The sequence below is a fragment of the Eutrigla gurnardus genome (assembly GCF_963514095.1).
Source record: "Eutrigla gurnardus genome assembly, chromosome: 6".
Classification (NCBI taxonomy): domain Eukaryota; kingdom Metazoa; phylum Chordata; class Actinopteri; order Perciformes; family Triglidae; genus Eutrigla; species Eutrigla gurnardus.
In genome coordinates, this window is record NC_139920.1 from 24,643,227 (window position 1) to 24,665,969 (window position 22,743).

At 42.6% G+C, this 22,743-nt stretch overlaps 2 protein-coding genes across 2 annotated transcripts in view; one reads left to right on the plus strand and one right to left on the minus strand.

The window, feature by feature from the left end:
• Window positions 1-22,743, minus strand: part of LOC311014595 (ankyrin repeat domain-containing protein 13C-like) — a 27,175-nt gene continuing 4,432 nt past the window's right edge. Inside the window, exons 3-13 of the mRNA XM_084011289.1 lie at window positions 18,446-18,550; window positions 12,291-12,376; window positions 11,414-11,459; window positions 10,432-10,498; window positions 7,484-7,628; window positions 7,158-7,289; window positions 6,085-6,246; window positions 2,924-3,003; window positions 2,455-2,553; window positions 1,992-2,092; window positions 1-1,814 (exon numbers count right to left, since the gene is read on the minus strand). Of these exons, the coding sequence (XP_083867415.1) occupies window positions 1,684-1,814; window positions 1,992-2,092; window positions 2,455-2,553; window positions 2,924-3,003; window positions 6,085-6,246; window positions 7,158-7,289; window positions 7,484-7,628; window positions 10,432-10,498; window positions 11,414-11,459; window positions 12,291-12,376; window positions 18,446-18,550 (1,154 nt within the window). The 3' untranslated portion in view covers window positions 1-1,683. The remainder of the gene's footprint in view (window positions 1,815-1,991; window positions 2,093-2,454; window positions 2,554-2,923; window positions 3,004-6,084; window positions 6,247-7,157; window positions 7,290-7,483; window positions 7,629-10,431; window positions 10,499-11,413; window positions 11,460-12,290; window positions 12,377-18,445; window positions 18,551-22,743) is intronic.
• The window catches only part of cth (cystathionase (cystathionine gamma-lyase)), a 21,180-nt gene continuing 16,431 nt past the window's right edge, over window positions 17,995-22,743 (plus strand). The window contains exon 1 of the mRNA XM_084011291.1: window positions 17,995-17,998. The gene's annotated coding sequence lies outside the window, so the exon portion shown is untranslated. The remainder of the gene's footprint in view (window positions 17,999-22,743) is intronic.

Below are 22,743 nucleotides of genomic sequence, written 5' to 3' on the forward strand. Positions count from 1 at the left end.
GAGAATGAAGAGATTCATTTTTCCTTTAAAACATTACAAGTATGTACAAAAATAGCAACTGCCACCACGTTACAAATCAACAAACTCCCAATAAACCTGTGACGCAACATAAAAAAAAGAAAGAAAGAACAATCCATGACTCTTCCTCCTGCAGCGGACATTTTAAACTCATCAGCACAAAGAATAAGAAAAGAGAACATAAAAGACAAAAGCTCATAAAACATGTATTTACATACTGTGCAGGAGAAAAGCCTGGTTCTTGTTATGGTGTAAAAATGGCATGAATATTGTAGTTAGCCATCCATTCCCTAATATCTATCGACTATACAATCACTAGTTCTCTTCTTGTAGCACAACTTGTCGTTAGTTTACAAAAGGTGGAGAAGAAACAAACCGCTTAGGGACCGTTCGGTATTTATGGAATGGACCACCGGAGGAAAAGGGGGGGGGGTCATGTCTTTATGCAAAGGTGATCAGAAAATCCGAAAATCCCTCCCTGGGTCTTAAAATAAATAACGAACAGTCCCTTAGCATCTCAGTCCTTTCTTTCATGCGTTGCCACGGCAACAAACGAGGAGAAGACTTTGTGGTACCATAAAAACTGCTGCATTCCTAGCATCGCCTCCGTGAAATCAAACAGATCTTTGAATACAGGATTAAAAGGTGTATCACAAAGGTATCACAAAATGAGTGTTTATGAACTCAACTGAATGCAGAGTGGCTGCTGTGGATCTAAATAGTGCCTGAACGTTCAGCGATGCAACTCCATGCCCATCACACACACACACACACACACACACACACACACACACACACACACACACACACACACACACACACACACACACACACACACACACACACACACACACACACACACACACACACACACACACACACACACACACACACACACACACACACACACACACTAAGGAATTCCACAAAAACTGATTTTTAGGTTTTTAGCCTACAAAAGACACTTCAGGTGGGGGTGAATTTTGCATTTTTGGGAACATTTCTAAATTTGATATTGTTAAAGAATTGAGAGTAAAAAAAACAACAACCTGTGATTTAATCTCTGTCTAACAGGTTGCATTGGATGATATTTATATTTATGACACCCAGATCTTTTTGAAAGTCTACCGAAACAGGAAAACAGACCTAATAAGTCATTTTGGTGGAATTCCTTCTCTACATGTCACACAGTAATATCAGTGCGTTACTACAGGTCAGTTAAACACATTCCCTTTATAAACATTACCTACATATTTAAATACATAGCATCGACTGCTTGTCTTCTACTTGAACCCTGTATACAGAAAACTCAGCTGCTCTGCTCTCATCACGTTGACTCCAATGCCCTCGACTTCTGACCCTCAGCTCCAAGTTCGTTGCACTTCCTGCCTCGGCTGCTGGATTTAACCAATTCTGGACTCCAAAAAAACAATGTTAACATGAGGAGACGACGGCCTCTCTGCCCTTTTTAGTCCTTAACTCCAAACTCTGGTTGTCTCGCTGTGTTCAGGACTTGGGATGGGTGATGGAAATCCATAAACTCTCACGTAACAATGACCTCCGTGTTGTTTTCCCTCCATGTTTTCTTTTGTAATTGAAAAAGTCTGTTTTGAAGCATCATTTTTTGCCTTGTTGCACATTTGTTTTCTGTTCCAGCTGGAGAGGTTAAAGGTCAGGGAAGCGGCTAGGGTCTTCTTTATAGTCGTTGGGAATGGTAAAAATAGACTGATCAAACTCATCATAGCGGAACTCCTGAAACGTCACGGTGGCTGTGATCGTGGGAAAGACGGGGATGTCTGCAGGGAGACATGAGCAGAATTACTAATCATATCTGTGAAAGTCTTACAGGCATCATTTATTTATTTTGTTATACCCGTCTGTGGTTGGATTTCTGTCCATATTTGAAATGAGATCCGTTTCCGTCTGTTTATCTATCGAACACAGCGTGGTTCTTTAAAAAAACATTTACTTACCCAGTTTGACAGGAAAGCCAGGAGGGAGCTTCATCTGAACAAACTCCCTGAGTTTATTAAAGTGCTTGAAGGGTGCGATCACCTCCAGAACATTCAATAACCTGACAGGGAACAAAAACACACAAATGGTTACAGACATAGAAACCACCAAACACATAAACAATTAGCTAAATTAAATACAAATATAAGGTGAATTGCAGTGGTTGCAAATGATAAGTTCTTAGATTTTGGAGTATTTTATTCAATATTCAACAGCAACTTCATTTTCAACCCAATTATATCGACCATTTTAAGCTCCACAAAACGTCATTTGGATTCCAATAAAAACATTTTTTTCCTCATTTGCCCAAATTAGTAGTTCCCCTCGTTATCACCACTCTGCACATGCCAGGAAAAAAACAGCACGAGGGGATTTTAGCTGCCTGCTTTTGAGTCTGGATGCCAAGTTAAAAGTAAGACTCACGATTCGATGCCCAGGGGGAAGTCTTGACTCATGGCTATCGTGGCTTTGAAGTTTTTCTTGCTCTCTTTGCAGACGAGCTCTCGTCCTAGATGAGGAGCTCTGAGTGTGGAGAGAAACAACAACGTATCAGGATGATGATAACAGGTTATTATGCAGATTATTACCTTCTGTATTCTATACATTAAGTGAATGTGACTCATTTACATTCTGTGACACTGAATCTAAGGTGTTTGCACATAAAGATTTCCATGAAATTAAATTATTTAAATATTAAATGCAACGTTTGTGAGAAGACAGTGTTTGCTGTAGAAATGGGATTTATTTTAAGTCTAACTTTGCATTCTTCAGAGAGGAAAACTAAAATAATGGTTGATTTGGGAGGAATAATCAGAAATACAGTTCCTTCACTACACAAATCCTACGTGTCATACATTTTTCTTTATGGTCTGTTTTCCCGTGTTAAACCTACCTTCCATTGTCAGCAGTGATGTATTCTTCCCAGGATATAGTGTTGGGTGAAGGGGCCGTCAGAGATTGCCTCCTCGCCGGCTGAAGAGCAGAGAGAAAACAAAAACAATAAGTCAAGGGCAGATCTAAAGATTCAACTACAGAATGATTAAGCCACATAAAGAACTTGGTTAAGAAAGTGTAATCTCTTAAATATTGTTTTAATACTTTATTCTATCCGTCTGTCTTGATGTATTCCCAGTACATACCACTAGAGGGCCCCAGTGCATCACTAAACCCACTATCCTCCCTTTGGCCTCTTCAGCTTCACACAAAGTGTAGCTGAATTACAATAATTAACGATCTGATACCTAAGAGCTAGTTCTGTGTAAACTTCCTGACCACCATGTTTCTTCTTTTAATCCCTTTTTGCATGCACACGTTACAGGACTCAATTCAGAAAGGCAGCAAAGACGTCGACTTAGACTTCAGCTGCTTCACTTTGGAGCTCAAGTTGCTGAAGTTTACAAATGTGTGTATTTTTTTGTTACCGTTTACCTTCTTTTTTCTCTCAGCTGCCTCAAAAAGTAAGTTTGTAGCTTTACGTTCACTAACGAAACATCGACAGACAAATCTAACATATATGATAAAAATGGTCGACTCATCGCTGTAACAAAAGCATAAAATCACTCATAAAATCATCACATTCAGTGTTAATCTGTCAGGGACGAATGTATAAACCAAAGGATGAAGTATGTACACTAAGATGCAGACAGCAGGACATTCATCAATCATTTTGATTATCTGCTCCGGATAATAAAAATGATAAAAACAGGAAGATGTTGATCAAACAATCTAAAGCTTCCTGAGGGAAATTAACTGTCTGATTTAGAAAGGAGCTCCCAAAAATCAGAGCTTTCTCCTAGAATAAACTGTTCCCACTGAATCACACCAGCGGACGACTCTTTTGTAAGCGGTAAATACAGCAAGTAGGGCAGAATAATGTGGGGAGATATTGGGGATGATGAGACACCTGGCTGAGCCAAGGGTCGGCCGTGAGAATCCAAACGGAGATCTTAGTTCACCTCGGTGAACACCTACACTGCAGCCGCCACAGAAGGGTGTTGGTGTTCTCAGGGGGGGCCGTGGCCTCGTTAAGGGCTCCACTCTCACACTGTGTGTATCGGCACCGGCGTGTTGTTGTGACGAGGACAGAGTAAACACAGCCTGCCGAGGCCCTGATCTGCTGGTATGCCGGTCCCACCCCTCCGTCATTCCATGGCACCGGGGGGGTTTGAGCTTTCATCCATGTGATCCACAGTGTCAAGCCCCCCCACACACACACACACACACACACACACACACACACACTTCCCAGTGTCCACAGGCGCGGAGCCGACCCGCTCTCCTCCGCCGTGGTAAACACGCCTACGTCACGGCTGCTGCTTGTTTGATCTCCTTCCACTGGGGCGGAAGGAGGAACTATTTCCACATCGATACCGCCACCCGCCGAAACGCAGCCCCTTTTCTCTTTAAACATGAGTGTGCAGTTATTCCAAAGAGTGTAAACATTGACAGACAACAGATGACACTGTGATGAGACAAAGCCCAGCACAGAACAAGGGGGGGGGGGGGGGGGGGGGGTGACAAAAAACAACCAGTTAAAAGGCATCCATTGAGTGTTGAGAGGCTTTGACACCGTGCGTCTGGCTTTATGGTCAGTGTAAAGACAAAGGCTTGCTAAGCAAATTCTAGAACATACTATAGTGAGGGGATGGGGGGGGGGGGCATCCCTGTGAATGTGAAGGGGCAGGTTTGTACATTTCACCACTAGGTGACAGTGCTGCCACTCAAATCCATGCTTTCATGTGTTTTCAGGTCCGAATACAAATAAAAACATCAATGAAACGACAGCACGACAGGAATGTTTCAATAAACCATGCAACGCCGACTGACGAGCTCTGGAATGATCTCCGTGCCGTTTCTACGGGGGAACTATTTCTCAGACAGTGGTGAAAGCTGTGAGGTTTATTTGATCGGAGACTCGTGTCCTACCCCAAGGTTCCAGCGGGACAGGACAGTCTCAGGACTGGACGGGTGGTTACGCTGCAGGTATAAGTGGACAGGATGTTTACAGACAGAGCAATGTTCCCGTCGGCCGACTAAAACGCTCCACTAACGTGCCTGATGTCACTGAGGGTACGGACGAGAGAGAGTGTGTGAGGTCAGCAGTAACTGTTTATTTGTACATGATGTAAAATAGAGCAACGACTCCTAAAGACCCTTTAGGCTGCTCCGGCTCAGGCGCACTAAAGGTGGGCTGACCTTTAAGGTAGACCATCGCTATTCCTCTTAAAAGTGACAAGCTGCTCTCCTGAGGCTTTTTAAAAATGTTTTACGGCGTAACTGACATCACGATTATACGGATATTATACAAACATAAGGAAACACAAAGTTGAATGCTAAATTGTCAGCAATTTTAATCTGTCAAAGTCAGAGTGAGGATTATCTGATGACAATAAAACCTGTTTTTAAAGTAATTGTTAAAACTGTAATGGTATAACTAAGTATTCATATCAGTAATAACAAGTGGAATGGGTTCATCCCTACTGTGTGTTATGGTTCCCTCTGAGTGTGAATGTTATGAACTCGCATTTAAACCACCATCACAGTTTCCACTGTTTTCTCTGTCATGACTCATTTTCCTAAAAGCTTCCGACGCTGTGGAAAAACTAATAGGAATACAGGAGAAATGCTTCTAGTTCCAATGGTTTGTCCAAAGCTTATGGTGGTGAAAACGACGGTGAAACATTCTACGATTGTTCTTAAATCTACTGTAACCTGATGCTTCGTTTGCTGCCGGAGGCTGAAAACACTGGATACGCTCTAGTACAGATTGTACCGTCTGCTCCATAACAGCACTGTGGGAGTCAATGAGTAGTCTGCCTCTTTTTTTAGGAATGTCAAGGTGGATGTTAGTCACATCGGCTCCTGTTTAAAGTTACCAACATGGAGGTTTCAAGCACCAATCTATGAGAGGATATTCATGCTCTCGTGGATGATTATGTTCAGGACATTGTGGGCCGAGGCTGTAAGTTTCATTCTCTGATCGAAAGCCTCTCTGCGTCCTCCATCACCCTTCTGAAAGGAAGAGACAGTCATCCATATTCAGGCCTGACTCACCTCAAAGTTCTGCTCTATGAGATTCCCCCCTTTGCTCAGGCTCTCCATGATGGCTTTGTTCCTCAAGATGTCCTCCTCGCTCAGATGCTCCCGCCTCTTCCTGGACTCCAGGACCAGGCCGTTCACGGAGTAGAAATCTGCCAGGAAGTTCCCCACACGCTCCTGGAGGTAAGAGGGTAAGATGAGGCCAAAATGAGCAAAACTCACATAACTTATGTTATGCCTTATTGTTTGTCCATGTTTTTCAGGTCAGACATGTTCTAAAGGGTCAACAGTCTGGGTTCCTTTGTACAGAAACCAGAAACCAATCATGTATTGCAACCGATATTACACATAATCTGTAACATACATTCTGATATATATCTGTTTCCCTTCCATTTCCTGCCTTCTACCCATCCCCAACTTTCTGTCTGGGTCCAGAAATTCCACATTAAAGAGAAACCCCATGACCCACAGCTGACTTTGGAGAACGCTATGGTGGTCGGAGTAACAAGATCATGATCAGAGTAGAGCCCGAGCGATTTATCGGCGGGCCGATATTATCGGCCGATATTAGCATTTTCCAAACTATCGGTATCGGCATTTATAGTGGCCGATAAATGAATATTTTAAAAATAAAATCGGACGAAACGCCCTTATAGAACTTAACAGAATTTGTCTCCAGTCTTGTTGGAAGTTATATTTATGAAGCTTACCAAGTCTTTTAATACTGGTAACTTTGTGTTTGGTTGTTGTTGTTTTTGTGTGTTTGTATTTTTAAACATTTTATTTATCAGAACTTTAATATATTTTGATGTTCCGTTGTGACAATAAAATAAACAAGTTTATTTTTTAACTGCATTATCATATTATTTAAGTGAAGACTCATGAATAACTACAAATAACTAATGTTAGGGAAATCTGTTAATGTTTTGTTACGCGTTTCTGAAATAAAAAAAATATCGGCCGATATATCGGAATATCAGATCTTTAAATCAACAAACATTTGTATCGGTATCGGCCTTCAAAATCCTTTATGGGTCGGGCTCTAGATAAGAGCAAAGCACAGTCCAAGTAGAAGAACGGACACTGACCGTCTTGTCCTCTCTGAACAGCCAGCCAGTCTGCGCCCTGGAGAACGTGATGGACTTGGTGGAGAGAGTGGCAGAGTACACGTCGCTGCTCATTAGTATGTCCACTTCCTCCTCCGTCTCCATCTCGGACTCCTGAAAACACAGGACAACGTTAGAAAACTGCAGAGGCATCAACGAGGTGGAAACCACCATCACTTTGATGTCTGCTGCTTCCTCCCTCTCTCGATAACGAGCAAAGTTGCCCGTATGTTGTTTCAACAACTGCAGCCCTAAATGTGGGTGGTAATATACAATGAAAACACCATCACAGCATGTGTCTCACACACCTCGTGGTGTATCCGCTGGTAAACCTTCTGCTCGTTGTCCAGCACAACGAAAGACTCGGAGGGGATGGCGTTGCCGTTGAAGATGAAACTGAGGTCCCCGCGCTGACATTTCATATCTGTGAAGTCTATCAGGGTGGTGTCCAACCTACGTTCACAGACGCACAAATATGCAGACAAGAGGGCAGGTTTAAGTGTGGGAACTTGAGACACGGGACACGGGAAGACAGACAAACAAAGCCTCGGTTATGCTTCCGCGTAGTGATCACGCAACGGCCACGCAGTTGCTGGGAGAACGTGATGGTTCTTCGTTGGGATTACGTGTCGAAATGCAATTCAATGCCACACCAGTAGAGGGCGCTATGTTTTTTGTAAAGACTGACCGACCGACTGAGACTCTTGACGTATATCGTCGTTAGCCTCTTTATAGCCTATTTGTTTACCTTCCGGCTTTAAACATCCACAGTTTTTCAGTGTTTTATTTCTTTGTGCAAAAGCGACAAGGTGCAAACAATAAAACAAGGTGCAAACAATAAAACAAGGTGCAAACAATACAAGTATTAAAAGTTTAAATGGCGGTGTTTATGAGTGGACATCCAGCGGATGTAGTTAGCGGACCAATCACAGCCAATGCCGCTGCGTTGGTGCTGCGTCGCCTCGACGCGCGTCTAGGATTTTTGGGAGGTGCACGTCAGGCCGTTGCGGTGGACGTAATGGGGGTCCGCAAGGACGTAATGGGTCCGTATGCCCCCTTGTGTTGCGTCAACGTGGAAGCATAACTTGGGCTTAAGAGGCTAAACTGAGTTCAGCTCCGGCTGCCACGAATCAGCACAGGTGTCAAAACAGCCATCAAAAAGAAAAGACAGCTGTGATGGATGTCACACCTTTGCTCTGAGACTTTAGAGACAAGGTGTATGGTAATCATCGCCATGGGAGACCAACAGCACATTTCAAGAATCCCTCCCCACACACACACACACACACACACACTTTGTCAAAGTGGGTAGTCGTGGTAGAACGAGGCATGGCAGCAAAGAGAATAAGTGATCTGCTTGTGAAGACACAAAGTGCTGATGCTATGTGTAGGTACGACAGGCCTGACACACGGTAGCACCGGAATATAAATCAACGTGCTGTGACAGAATTCTCCCTCTCTCTCCCTTCTCCCCCTCTGGATGATAAGAGGGCATTTTGAATACCAAATTAGACAGCCAGGAGCAGTCCCCGGCAATAATGACATGCTCCAGCAAGCAGAGACTCAAACACACTCTGGGTTCATTCTTCAGATACAAACAGTTTGACATGTTATGATACACAAATATAGAAGCACCGGCCCCGTTTCTGTCTCCCGTATCACCCAGTGAGACACCTGGAATTCAAGTGTTGATGTCTGTGCACATGACCTGGCTGTGAGAGCTCAACCGCAAGGCCGTTCAACATGAAACGCTACGAGGTGGACTCCTGCTGCAGATCTGTTGTTGTGACTACGTGTCAGAGAGAGGCAAATCTCTGCCGGTGACTTTTGGAAGGAAGCTAGGAGGCACATCACTGTAACTGTCCTCTGATTTATATTGAGAAACAAAGAAGTGAAACGTCTGTGTGTGCAGCGGCATCGCCCTTCTGCTTCCTCCTACTGCGGGGAACTGATTTTACACTCTAGTTAGCCCGACGAGTTTGAGGGGAGAACGTGGGGAGGTAGAGAGAGAGGAGGAGAAATAGACTCACAAGTAACCCAGGGCCTTGAATACTGTTTAATTTGACGTGTTTCTAAGGTGATGTTCTTATATATCTTATATATATATTGCTGTAACAAAGCAGGTGGAGGATTGCCTTTCTTTGTCTTTTAACTAGAGATGTTCTGATACCATTTTTACCTCCCGATACCGATTCCGGTACTCGTGCTGTGGGTATCGGCCGATACTGAGTACCGATACCAGTGTGTTTTAAAAAAAAAGAAAAGAAAAAGATCATACTACACCTGCATGATTGTGATAGGATTATCATTGTGGTAAGGCCTTGTAAAACATGGATGAATACAGCAAATGGAAGCCATTTTTTTTAAATAGAGCAGTATAAAACAGTAGTGCAACAGCAACTTAACTAAATAAATATAGGAATAATAATGAAAAATGTTTTAAGAGCGGCGAAGACGAACTGTGTCAAAGGCAACGGAGCTAACCAGTAAATAAATTCCTATTTCTAATAAATTACGTGGTATCGGATCGGTGTCTGGACTCCAGTACTCACCGATACCGAGTCATTTCCGATACTGGTATCGGAATGGGAAGGACTCTACTTTTATAACTGATAAACTCTCACAGAGCAGGGGCAACACAGCTGAGGGTCAACCTAGACACTCAAACTGATTCATAGCCAGATACCCTTAGTATCCACTCAGCCTCGTTATTAAACGAGGAGCAGATAACACATCCGACTGCGAATAAAATTAATGATGTTCCAAAAAAAAATCAAATACTAAACATGTTTAATATGAATAATAATGAATACCTTGAAGATTGCTTTGACATGATTTTGCAATTTCTGTTGACTTCTCTTCCACAGAGATAGAATCTATTTTAGTGATTAAGTTGGCTTTCTTTTTCAGCTCAATTACTATACAGATATATATGCTAATTAAGAACTAATCATATTCTTCATATCAAACCTCAAGTAGCTTAAACGTCCCCAGAGTTCTTAAACGGAAACTTATATGCACATTAATGTTCAGTTAATTTTGAATATATATTTTATCCATTTAGTTTCAATATATTTGCAAAGCATCCAAAAAAATTGACTCTTAACTGTTAATATGTTGTGTTTTACATTTGTTATAACATTTGTTTTGTAATCATACATTTGATATCAATGAATTATTCATTATTTTATCTGTTAAAAGCAATATGGCAACACATTTTCTTTATAAATACATGATGTATGTTGTCTGGACTTGCCTGATGTTGAGGCCCTGCTTGTAGATCTTACAGGCATCTGAAGGCAGAATTCTGGAGAGCAAAGGCACTGCAACATGAAGAGACACAGTAAGGACATGTGAAACAAGGTCTAAATTTAGAAAACGCCCTCAATAACGACGACCATCGTCCTCCTCAAAGCTCATATAGCTCTGTAGACTAGAGGGCTGTATAACATGTGAGTCTGTAGCTAAATATTTAATAACTCACCCAAGTAACTTCCTTTGCCGTGCTCTCAGAGTCCAAACTATATTCTGTAAAGGTCTCAGATCTGTGAGACGGTTTTGGTTTAAACCAGAGCTTCTCTCAGCATATCAATCCTCAGCTGTCTAACCCATGAATAATTTACTTTCTACACAAATCCCATTACAAATATCACCGTTGTGCAACCAGTTTACATTCAGTTACTTTCACGGGTCCATTACATAATCTTGCCCACCTTGTCAATAATTCACACGGACACTGTGAGCACACAGAATCCAGTCCTGGCTCACACTCTGAGAGCCAGGCTTGTGCAGACTAAGCAAACGCTGCTATAGCACAGATACATTAAATCACTGTGTATATCTGCCGCTCTCATCTGCTTCCTGAACAGTCTGGCTGAATGTGTAAATTCAGTGGAGCCGGAGAACAAATTCTGCGTCTGTTATGAGCCGAGACTGATGAAGGACGGACGAAAGGAAGGACGCTGACATGAGAGGATGGTGTGTCAGATCATGTCCAGCAGGGGGAGTTATATTCAGCCTGCAGCCACTGGTGTCTCTACAGTCAGTGTCCCCTTATGGCACAGATAAACACTCACTAACTAGACAGACAATGAGTTTCAAGTTTATTTGTCATTTCAGCCAAATAAATACTATGTTAAAGATAATAATTTGAGAGAGAGACCGAGAGAGAGAGAGAGAGAGAGAGAGAGAGAGAGAGAGAGAGAGAGAGAGAGAGAGAGAAATGTTGCTCGACTCACCCCAACTTTGGAAGTCCCAGTGAAGCTCCAAGTAAAAGTCTCCAAGCTGCAAACAGAGAAGTAATCTCAATCACAAGCAAAACTTTGAAAGAGATAAAGCTTTCCAAGAGTGGAGTGGAAAAGAAGGAAATACAGGGCTATTGCTGTAGTATCCTACTTTATATCAAATTGTTTTTTATGTGCATGCAAAACAATGATACACGAGAAACTAGACACACAATTAACAAGACCTATTCACAGAAAACAATTCAAAACATCATATGTATCAAAGCCTTTCAGTAAACATGGACCCACACATGACCCTTTCTATCAAACCATAACACATCACGCCTCTCTTACACAACTCAATACAGCCTAATTATTCTTTAAAAGGTACTTAGATGAATGACATCTCATCACCACCACTGTAGTGGTGAATCTGCCTTTCAGTGACGATGATGCCAGGCTGGCAGCAGATCATCAGTTCCCAGAGCTACATAATCTCCAAGAGACGATGAGGACACAAAAATCACCGTAAGTGGGTGTTCTTTAGACGGAGGTGGCCGGCTATCATTACGATAATGCTTATAATGTGGACTCCATGACTTCAACTAAACAGAAATGGTCCATGTTTACAGTGTGTAGCCTATATGCAAGTGTGACAATATGTCACACAGACACAAGAAACCCAGACGGGTAATTGTCTGTCTGTTAGTGATTACACGTTTACAGTGTGTGTGCACATGTGATGTCATAGCAGATAGCCACAAAAACATGTTTAACACCATGTCTCAGACCGAGTAGTTGATAATAAGAGACTATATGGGAGGATCGGACCAGCAGAGAGCAGAAACAGCATCAAGGCATCAGAGCAGAAAACGTAGTAAAGACGACTCACTTCTTTCAGAGCCTTCAGCAGCTTTGGCCTCTTGTCCTCCACCGTCTCCCTGGACTGCTGCTTCAGCTTCCTCAGCAGCGCTGTGACTGAGAGGCAGAACAGAAAAACAAAGGAGGAGAGGAGAAGCACTGTGAGACCAAAAGCAAGAGGCAGATTTTTTAAAACACTTTAAAAAAAGCAACCGCTGAGGATATTTTTCCACAGTGAAAATTATAAAGCGTATCAGAGAAATGTGATCTCATAACGACCGACTGTGACTGATCTAACTGGCTTAACACGTTTCCCTTTTTTGGCAAACAGGAAGGATGCTTTTCGCTTGTTGCTTCCAGGATCCTCCTTAATCATGATTAGTCGTCTGAGGAAAGAAGGGACTTTGAATTTACTAATAAATAAACTAATATAAAGTGAAAGGTGGCAAAATTAATGTCGAACACTGTTCATGAAAGCTATGATTAAAGCCCTTGTGATGGAAAAAGCTATGAAAGTACTGTGTTGGACTATTATCATTGTAATCGATCCACTATGCAAATCCTGTCAGCAGAGTGATGTGCTGAAATCAAATAGCTCAGAGATACGCCGACTTCCTGGGGCCAGATGGGACACACCCAGCATCATCAGGCCAATCCCTGCACACCGCCTGCAGGGATCAAAACGTTTCCTGGAAGTTCAAGGGGAACAAGCCCGGCAGATATTGTAGCTTCATGTTAAACTGAGCTGCACCTTTAACCTCCTTAACAACCCGGTGGGCGAGGCATTAACACACATTCACGGCTACTCTGGATTTAGTATGCAAAACAAAAACCGGGTTAAGAAGAAAAGAATCCACGCCCAAACAGCAAGCGTTCGTTTAAATGTTATCGGCTGTTTATGAAAGCAGTGGGAGCGTCACTTGTGGTGCTTTAACGAAGCCAGGAGGGGATTAAATGGAGACGTGACTCCGCCACTTATGAACTAATGAAAACACTGATTAAAAAAATAAAAACTATGCTTGTGACACCCAGACTGCCCGACATTTTAATAAGACTGAAAGCAGTAGCGGACATGTGGCATTATCATTAGCCTAAGTAGCTCCTGTGCTCCACGAGGTGAGTCAGCATACACAAACATGTTGTACATATCGTCTTATTGATGCTCTGGACAAAGCAGTGCAGAGGAGACGGAGGACTTGGTGGTAAAACAAGTGCAGGCATGCACACACACACACACACACACACACACACACACACACACACACACACACACACACACACACACACACACACACACACACACACACACACACACACACACACACACACACACACACACACACACACACACACACACACACACACACACACACACACACACACACACACACACACACACACACACACACACACACACACACACGATGACACAAGGGTCAATTGACAGAGACACAAGTAAAGGACGAGGGTGTCCTTGTGGCCTGGCTCCCTAATGAGTGTGGACAAGCTCTGGACGGGAGCTCCTCATGATCCTTTCTGCCTCTCAACGGGACAGGGGGAAAAAAGTACAATCGCACCATCTGTTCACAGACCACCCAGCCAATAAGGCCAGAGACAAACCGATGCAGACCTCTTTAACACTAAAGCAATCCGACTCTCCATGCTGGAGCTAACTCAGTGAGATCCTGATTAGGCTCCTTCCCTGGCATTAATTAGACAACCCACCCTCAGTAATTTCACTTCCACACATTAATGAAAACAGACAGTTTCGTATTGACATCACAACAACCTGCTACTATTTAAGAATAAGGCCGTGGATCTAACTGACTGCTGGCAGGACTCCGACCTGCTGAGAACAGTTAATATTGACTCAGGTACACTGGAGCGGTGGAGCAAAGCAGACAGGCAAGTGGTGACGTACTGAGCCATGGGCAATGAATTTTACAAGACATCCAAAAAGATTCAAAACGGCCACATTAGCAGGAGATAACACGCCGCACGCAGGATGGAGAGCTCTTAACGGTTGATTAAAATTCATAAGCTGCTTTAAATGTAACGGGGAGGGGGAAAGAGTTTAGTTAAGCTTCAACAGGGGAGATCGGGGTTTTTCATATTTCGTTTTAATACCATTTTGTCAGAGGTGCCACTGCATTTTAAATAAAATGTGACTTCACTTTGATATAAAAAAACCTGCAGTGTTTGACTGTATGTCTAATCAATATGTATTTATATTATTACAAATCTTTAAAATGTTATTTTATTACCTAAATCGGCTATAAAAGTGGACAAATGATTTGACATGAATTAAATAAAATCTAAATCTAAGATTAAACATCCAGACTTCCCCAATTCCTTATGCCTTAAAAATAATGTTTCCTTTTGATACTGCCAATCAGAGATATCTGGTGGTTTTTATACCTCAACAGGATAACAACAACAACAACAACAACAATAAGGCGAGAAACAATGAAAGCACTAAGCATGTAAGCACGTCTAATAAACACCAGAATGACGGCGGCAGCCTTTAAATAAGCTCCTGGTTTTCACAACACAGCTGTGAGTGAAATAGAACAGAAATAGCTCTTATTGAACAGAACACATGACAACACTATTTCTGAGCCACGTTTTGCCTCCCTGTTCAAATTATAAAGCTGTAAGTGATAAAAGCTCTGGTGACAAAACATCAACTCGTGAACCAAATGTGGGTCGACGAATGGAAATTAGTCACAAACACCGGCTAAAAATAACGCAGAGGATTTGTTTTTATGAATCACATTCAAGAAAATTGGAAAAGAAGAAGCTAAACTAGACTAAATGGGGAAACAAACCTCCTCTTAAATGCATCTATAACTAGATGCAATTAAGACTGTCCAGCCCAGGACATTTGCCTTACTGTAAGCCAAACAAACAAAGCTCACATTATCCCTCAAAGATCCCTGACACCAGCCAAGTCAGCTCATGGCGAGTGGCAGGGCTCTGCTGGAAAACAGTTCCCTCAGCACCTTCCTCCTTTACTGTCATCGTGGCAGCCATCCGAGGCTGAGCTGTCACAACAGAGGCCCTGCCCTGCACTTTGGAATGACACGAAGGAACACAAGGAGGCAAAGAGGGTTAAACAACAACAGTCCTCTTAAGTGGCACGGCTTTGCTTCAGTAAAGCAGAAGCTGCAGTTCTTCTTGGCAGCCGAGTCAGGTGATCAGCAGACTAAACCTGTACCTTCCTAATAGCAGGTTGAGCCAGTGCCTGGCGTCTACTGATCTGGTCTACAGACTCCTCCTCCTTGGCCCGCATACAGGAGAGGCAGGTAGGCAGGAGCATTTGGGCATTTGGGGTCAAAACCATACCGAAGTCAGCCCTGTGTTAACACAATGTAGGGAGCTTACATTACATTACATTTAGGGCATTTAGCAGAAGCTTTTGTCCAAAGTGACTTTGATATGGAAATGTTGTACCTCTTGATGAGAGATATCTGAACTAAAGACTTACACATGAGAAGGCTTAGTGTAAATGTGACCTGTGACCTGTGGCCTGTGGCCATTTGTGTGTGTTTTGCAACCCATGTGTGTTTTGCGACATAGGTGTGGTTTATGACCCAGGTGGGGTTTGCGACCCATGCAAGGTTTGGATAAACATCTGAGTTTACGACTTCCATCCCTGTGAACTGAGTGAAAACACACCCACAGAAGATGGATAAATACCATGTTTGTCTCACAGCACGTTGAGTCTTCACTTTGTAACGGACCAGCATGTTGCTCTGTGAATTCTCCTCTTGATCAAGATTAAATCCCTGTTTGGACCTTGAGCTGACTCCGATCTCCTTCCTCCAGTTCTAAACCATCGGGTAATTATTTTAACAGACTTCCAACAAGTACATTTGTCAGAAAAGTGTGAAACAACAATATATTGCTGTCGGTACGGTAAGGATGAGGGATGCACCGAATATTCGGCCACTGAAAATTTGATAGAAATACTTTGATCACCGAAAAAACACGGCCGAAACAGAAAGTTGTGATGATGCAAACAAAAAACGCGGCCAGCGCACGCTTGTCTGGATAAGTGCCAACATACTGCGGTGTGGACGTTTCGCTGAGATCTATTCGTATCCTCTGCACTTCCTCGGGACTGTGCCTGATCCGCGCTATAAAGATCATTACTTGGATGTGGGATTAAAGCAGCGTGCACGAGAAATGATCCGCAGTGGATGCGTGCTTGGAGACAGAGAAGACGTGACAGAGAATGAGAAAAAAGGACTTGTCTCTCTGCATCTGTTGTAATGTCAGTGCTAAAAAAATATGTTCATACTTTTGTAATTGATTTATTCTTTGAATTGCAATGCCTTGATTTTAGTGAGGTTAGTACACAGTCATAGCCATAAATGCAATGGTACTAAGAATCGGAATATTCATTTCTTTCGGTGTTTCGGTTTTCGGTCTTGGTTTCCTCATTTTCGGTTTCGGCCAAGAATTTTCATTTCGGTACATCCTTAGTAAGGATGGCAATAGAACAAGTTTCAAGCACTCCCAATACTAGCAATGGGTAAAAGGTTTACCCATTTGCTGGTATACAACAACGATAGCTAGGGTAAGATGCTACACAATGCTACGTTGGGAGCTGCACTGGTGTTGCTTCAGGTACCAGTGAGACAATAAAATACGATGCAGGAAGTCCGGTTTGACTTGAACCTTTTAACAACATTCAGGGGCAAACTTGGCTCGGTGATTGCAGCAGTCACAAGTAACGAGTCGTCTGTACAAGCTGGACAGATCAAGGATCAAGGTGATCAGTGGTCAAGTAAAATGATGTAACAGCGTTCATAAGAGGCTTCCGTCAATAGTGAGTACACTTGTAAGCCTGGTAAGGTACGCTATTATAGTTAATTAGAGGATGAAGTCAATGGAGACACTTAAGGATGCTCGATGTTGGTGCCAAGTGGCTGTGCTAATAAAGGTCGACTCTGATGGACACCAGTCTGAGAACATTCAACAGCCCTTACTGATTATGTATTTCTGTGACAGATATGAAACCAATAATTAAAAAGATAATTACCTTCATTCTTCCACCAACATCTATTCATTTTTGTTTTATATTTGGAAGCTGCTTCAACAGCAGCAAAGGTGTTTCTCATTTTGACAGTTTAGTTTCTCACCATTACTTCTGTAGTAATGGTGAGAAACTAAACTGTCAAAATGTCTCCACCACACAGAACGGAACCTCAGGTCTTCCTGCTCCAAAGACCAGAATATCAAAGCTTTAAATAGATGACGGACGTGTTGCACCTACCAAGTAAAAGTAGGCTGAGATGTTGACTTGGTAACATGGATATATGAATTTACACATAATTATACAAATATAATATCAAAATCACTTTAAAAATGGTCAAGACAGGGGCTTGAACATAATTATCCAATGAGGAGAAAGAAAAATGTCAAATTAATTGCCTTTCATCGGAGCACAAAAGCCAGAGGGCCTTGAGGAATGTTCTCGCTCTCTCTGAGGGACAAAGGAGGCCGGGCCGGCCGGCCGGCGTCGTGGCCTCTCTTGGAGGCAGAGGGCTTGGGAGAATGTGCACAGGCAACAGTTCGGACCCATTCTCCCTCCCATCGATGTTTGGTTTTCACATGGGAAAACCCAAACGTGCCTGTTGACCAGCATCATCTCAGTGTGTAGCAGCGATGGCGAACAAGGAAGCGTTGTCATAACAACCCGACAACATGCTCACGAAAGCTTGACATTTGGGCAGAAGTGATCAAAGTTCTGTGGTATGATGTAACGGACAAAATAATTGGCAAGAAAACAAGCGAGCCTGATGTTATCGAGTCAAAACCCATCGCATTTCCTCAGGAAATTGCATCGACATCGTTTCCACCGTCCAATCAAGAAATCTAATTTAAAATGCATGCGATAGATGAGGGGATGGTAGCTTACAACACGCATGGCTGCACGAGTTTACCGAGGCAAACACCTCCTAATGAAGTCCACTGTCTTTCTGCATCTCAGGACAGCTATCAATACGACATAAAAGGTGTGCTGGGTGACGTTAACATACATGATGATATATGACCAGTATTGGAAGACATAATTGAAAACTACGGACGCTCTGCTCTTCCATTATTAATGCTATTTGATGCTTTATTGGATTTCTTAAAGCTTATTACGACAACACACTCAGGCCGTTAGATACTTACTCATTTGTCGATCTCCGTAGCTGATGGCCTCCGCGAGCGGGCTCCACCCCTGAGCATTCTTTACCTTCACTGGTGCATTGTGGGCCAGCAGCAGGTGTGCACACTCTGTAAGTGGGAGAGAGAGACTGTCAGCCGGGTGGATAATTACTTAAATCATAACATCCATCCATCCATTATCGGTCCCTGCTGATCCTGTTCAGGGTCACTGACTGCCGTCACTCACACAATGAGTGATGGCAGTTTATCACAGGGCTGACAACCAGTCACACAATTTAGTAGATGCAATTTAGAGTCAATTAACCAATTAACCTATCCTGCATGGCTTTGAAAGAAAGTCATTATGATTCCTCCGACAGTCCAATGAGAAGCTCTACGAACGTCAAAATTAAGACAAACAACGACGTAGACAGTATGCAAATAAAAGACCAGCAGCACAAACAACAGAAAAAGAGAGAGATCTTTACATATATATGTGCCTTAACAAACGTCTGTTTGTTTTTAGTCTTAAGTCTAGTTTATCTGGAAGATAAGATCCCTAGAATATAACATATAACAGATCGGAAAATCTGGAAACGGTGGTTCTGTTAACAGGCAAGCAGAGAAGCAACACCCAAAGGGGATTTTTTTCTCTGAACGACACAAAAAGAGGTGGTAGAAGTATTAACAAATTCCATCTAAGTGATGGATGCAGCCCCATTAAAAGATTAACTTTTTTTTTTTTTTTTACTATAGCAAAACAGGAATGTGCACCTAAGCATCAAGACGACTCACAGGTACCAGGAAATGTGTTTTCTTTTAACTAGAGAGACTATAAAAAAAACATACACAGAGAAACAGATGGGACAGAAATATGTGTGTGGTACTCAGCAATGACCAATGGTTGGACAACAACTTTTTCTTGTTTCTCTTGGTGTTCTGATGCTTCACAAAAACGTATGAATACAAAATGTCAAGACACAGAAGAAGGAAAATGATGTTGTTGGCTTCAAACATGCACGGGACATGTATATTTGAAAACACAAAATAACTACACCCTGGAAGGAGTTGAAACTGACCCAAAATCCCACATTTCTCATGAGCTCCTTCTCGTCATCAACTTCAATGTTGCTATGGTGACATACACATTTAATTCACAGTCGCAGCCAAGAAAAGCCCAAGAAACTCATTTTAACTCCATGCCAATGACTCCTGCTCCAATTTGGTGTCCAGCTCATCTTCACTGAAGTCTGGCTTCACACTTGTTCCTCAGTGCTGCATGTTTCTGCACAAACACTGATGCATGCTTCCTTTTAATCTGATCATACATGTTTTCTTTACAATCAGAATGTATGCGATAATTTTGCATTATATTTAAGAGACAAACGTGTGATCCAAGCTGAAGATGTTTCCTGTAGCAAATCAATGAAAAAAGTGAATTCTGGTTTTTATAGAGGGGCAGATTGTGTGCAGGATTGTGATGTCAGTTGACCCATTAACCAAAGAGCCATATGGGAGCTACAGTTACGCAAGCATCCTACATTAGAATCTATATAATGAGTTAAGGTAAAATGTCAAATATCCCCTGGGACTGCGTAGAGAAACCCCCCCCCCAGAGCTGTGCTTGTATTCTAACAATGGGAAAACAGCCAAACAGCCTCATCCCTCTTTCAATGGCATGATCAGCAGTAAGTGCAGCGCAAAATCCCTCCACTCTCCGGCCGGCCTGTCAACAAACTACAGCAAGCCAAAAAAAAAAAACCGAAGCCCTGTTGTTCTGGCTCAGCTGTCAGTTTTGTCGTGACATCATTCATTACAGTGTTTGTCGTCTGTATGGCTCCGTCTCAGCGCTGGGCAGGAGCTGTCACAGTCACGGGGCGTGTGAGCGGCGAGCCGCTCGAATGCAAAGCGGAGGCAAACCGCTAGCAGTCTGCTGCCGAGTGGATATGTAGGGCTCTCTCACTTGACGGGGCAGGATTATTAGAGCGGTTTGACCAGCCCTTTCAGTGATCATTTAGACTGACAAAAGCTGCATAGAAGCTCTCAATACAGGCGTTCTTTCACTGCAAAAATGTGAGCCAACTCTATTAGTCTTGTGTAGAAATTCAAGCTAGTTACTGCCCTCATGTTCAGAGTTATTTCGATGCTTAACATCTGAATGGAAGCTAGTAAAAAAGTGTACTCACGGACCCAACCTGATGCTTAGAACTAGAAATAATAACTTGACAAAGAGCGTAAACGCATAGCAACGTTGTCACATAGACTAAAATACCCTCTGATCCACTCGATGTTTAATTGATGAGAAAGAGGCCATGGTCTCATGCATTCTTTATGACATAGAGGAATACATTTTGAAACTCCTCCTAATTAAACATTTTATCCACACAACAAAGAGGAGCGTGGCGATCCCACGAGTGTAGTAACCGAAAAATAATAAAACGCCGTGTTGCAGCAGCGCCCAAAGCACTTACTGGTATAGTCTTTCAGTAACGCCATCGTTCTGATGTAAACGCTTGCTTCCATGTGGACGCATGGCAAAGGAAACCGACATGAAAGACAGGCCAATGGGAAGTCATTGGGTTCACACCAGGGGAGCAGCTGAGGTTCAAAGCATTAAGCTCTGATTAATGTCCAAGGCTCAGCACTTCAGAAAGATTGACTAATATCAGCTGCAATAGGACCAGATAGTGTGGATGTAATGGCAGAGAGCTAAAAGATAAATAAACCTGTGTTTACACATTAGTCCGATACACTGGTGTCGGGCTAGAGCAGCTGATAACGGGGCTTAATGCTGAGAAAGTGCCAGCAGCCAAGTAAACTAGTGTTTGCTTTCTGATGTAAGCCCTGCATTACCTCTGGCCTTTGACCTATATATAACCCTGCTAAAACCAATGATTGTGTAATAATAATGACTACATTTAGCATACATTATATAACCACGAAGACAACAGCCAGGCCATGTCCTGAGTGTCCTACTTGCTTCTGGTCTGGCTTCAGACTTTGCAGATACAAGGAAGGAGTAGACTATCTGACTTTGAGGATCAGATTGACATTTTTGAATGAGTGGAGTCACTATACTGTATGGATATATGGGTTAAATCATTTGTTTTATATACCTAAATATGCATATGTTTGTAATACTGATTGACATTATTAAATCTTGATAAATCTAGAGCAATTGGTGCACAATCCGAGGACTTGTGATTTCGTAAAGATAAGTTAAAATGCTGATTATTTTCTAGATTGAACATTTTATCTACAAAATGTAAGAAAACGATGATAATCATCACGATGAATATCATAATTTAACACATTTGTTTTTCCCCCTGACCAACAAAGTACAGTTTGATCCATTTATTAGAAAGTATGATCTGCAACAATTTCATAGATCATACCTATTACACTGGAGGCCTGAAGGCCAACTCCAGCCCGCCAATCAAGTTAGACCGGCCAGACGATGAGTTTTCTTTGGAAATAAACAACATTTAAAACCAGAAAGAAAACAAATAGAAACATGGAACTGTCTGCTCCCCGGTCCCTTAGCTTTCTGTAAACGTGTCCCCCTGAACAATATAGCTGAATAGCCCTGGCATGGTCTGATCCAAAAATAAGCCCTCTAAATCATTACTTGTGAACCACAGGAATGTGTGTGGAGGTGTCGGTATCTGCAGAGACACTGCCCTTCCTGTGTTTTCTCCTTTCTTCTCATTTCGCTGTGTTCGGGTCTCTTATGGGCATCTGCGAGTTACAACACCAAACATGAACCTAATGGGTTTGGTTCACGTTCGTGTTATCTGCCCACTCACCCAAAAAAAGGGCATTAAACACCCACAACTGACCATTTTTCTCAGATATATATCATAAAATGCAGGTATAATATAGTGTAATATAAACGTGGTTCTGTTGAGTGGGGTTTTTTTCTGTAGGTAAACAATAACCAAACAGGGCTGCTTGGATACATTTAGCCTATAACTCATTAGCAATGGTATGCAGTTCAAGCTGTTATGCAGTCACGAAATGATCGAAAAGGGAGGCTCCCTGTGGGTTTCTGGCCTGATTGGATGTGCAGCAGCTGTACGGAGGTCCTGCTTCAGACACATACAGTACAACTCCAACAGAGGGAGGCAGCCGGGATGGGGAAACAAAGTGCTTATCTATTGCTCTTCACTACGTGCGGTGGCTACAGATGGGGCACTTGTCACGAGGCTCTGTGGACTGTTAAAACCCCCCACCATTACCACTCTGATCCAGGCTGAGTACGTCCATAAAATGTGTTTTTTTTCCCGCTCACCTTCTCGCCATCGATCCCACAGACCGAATCC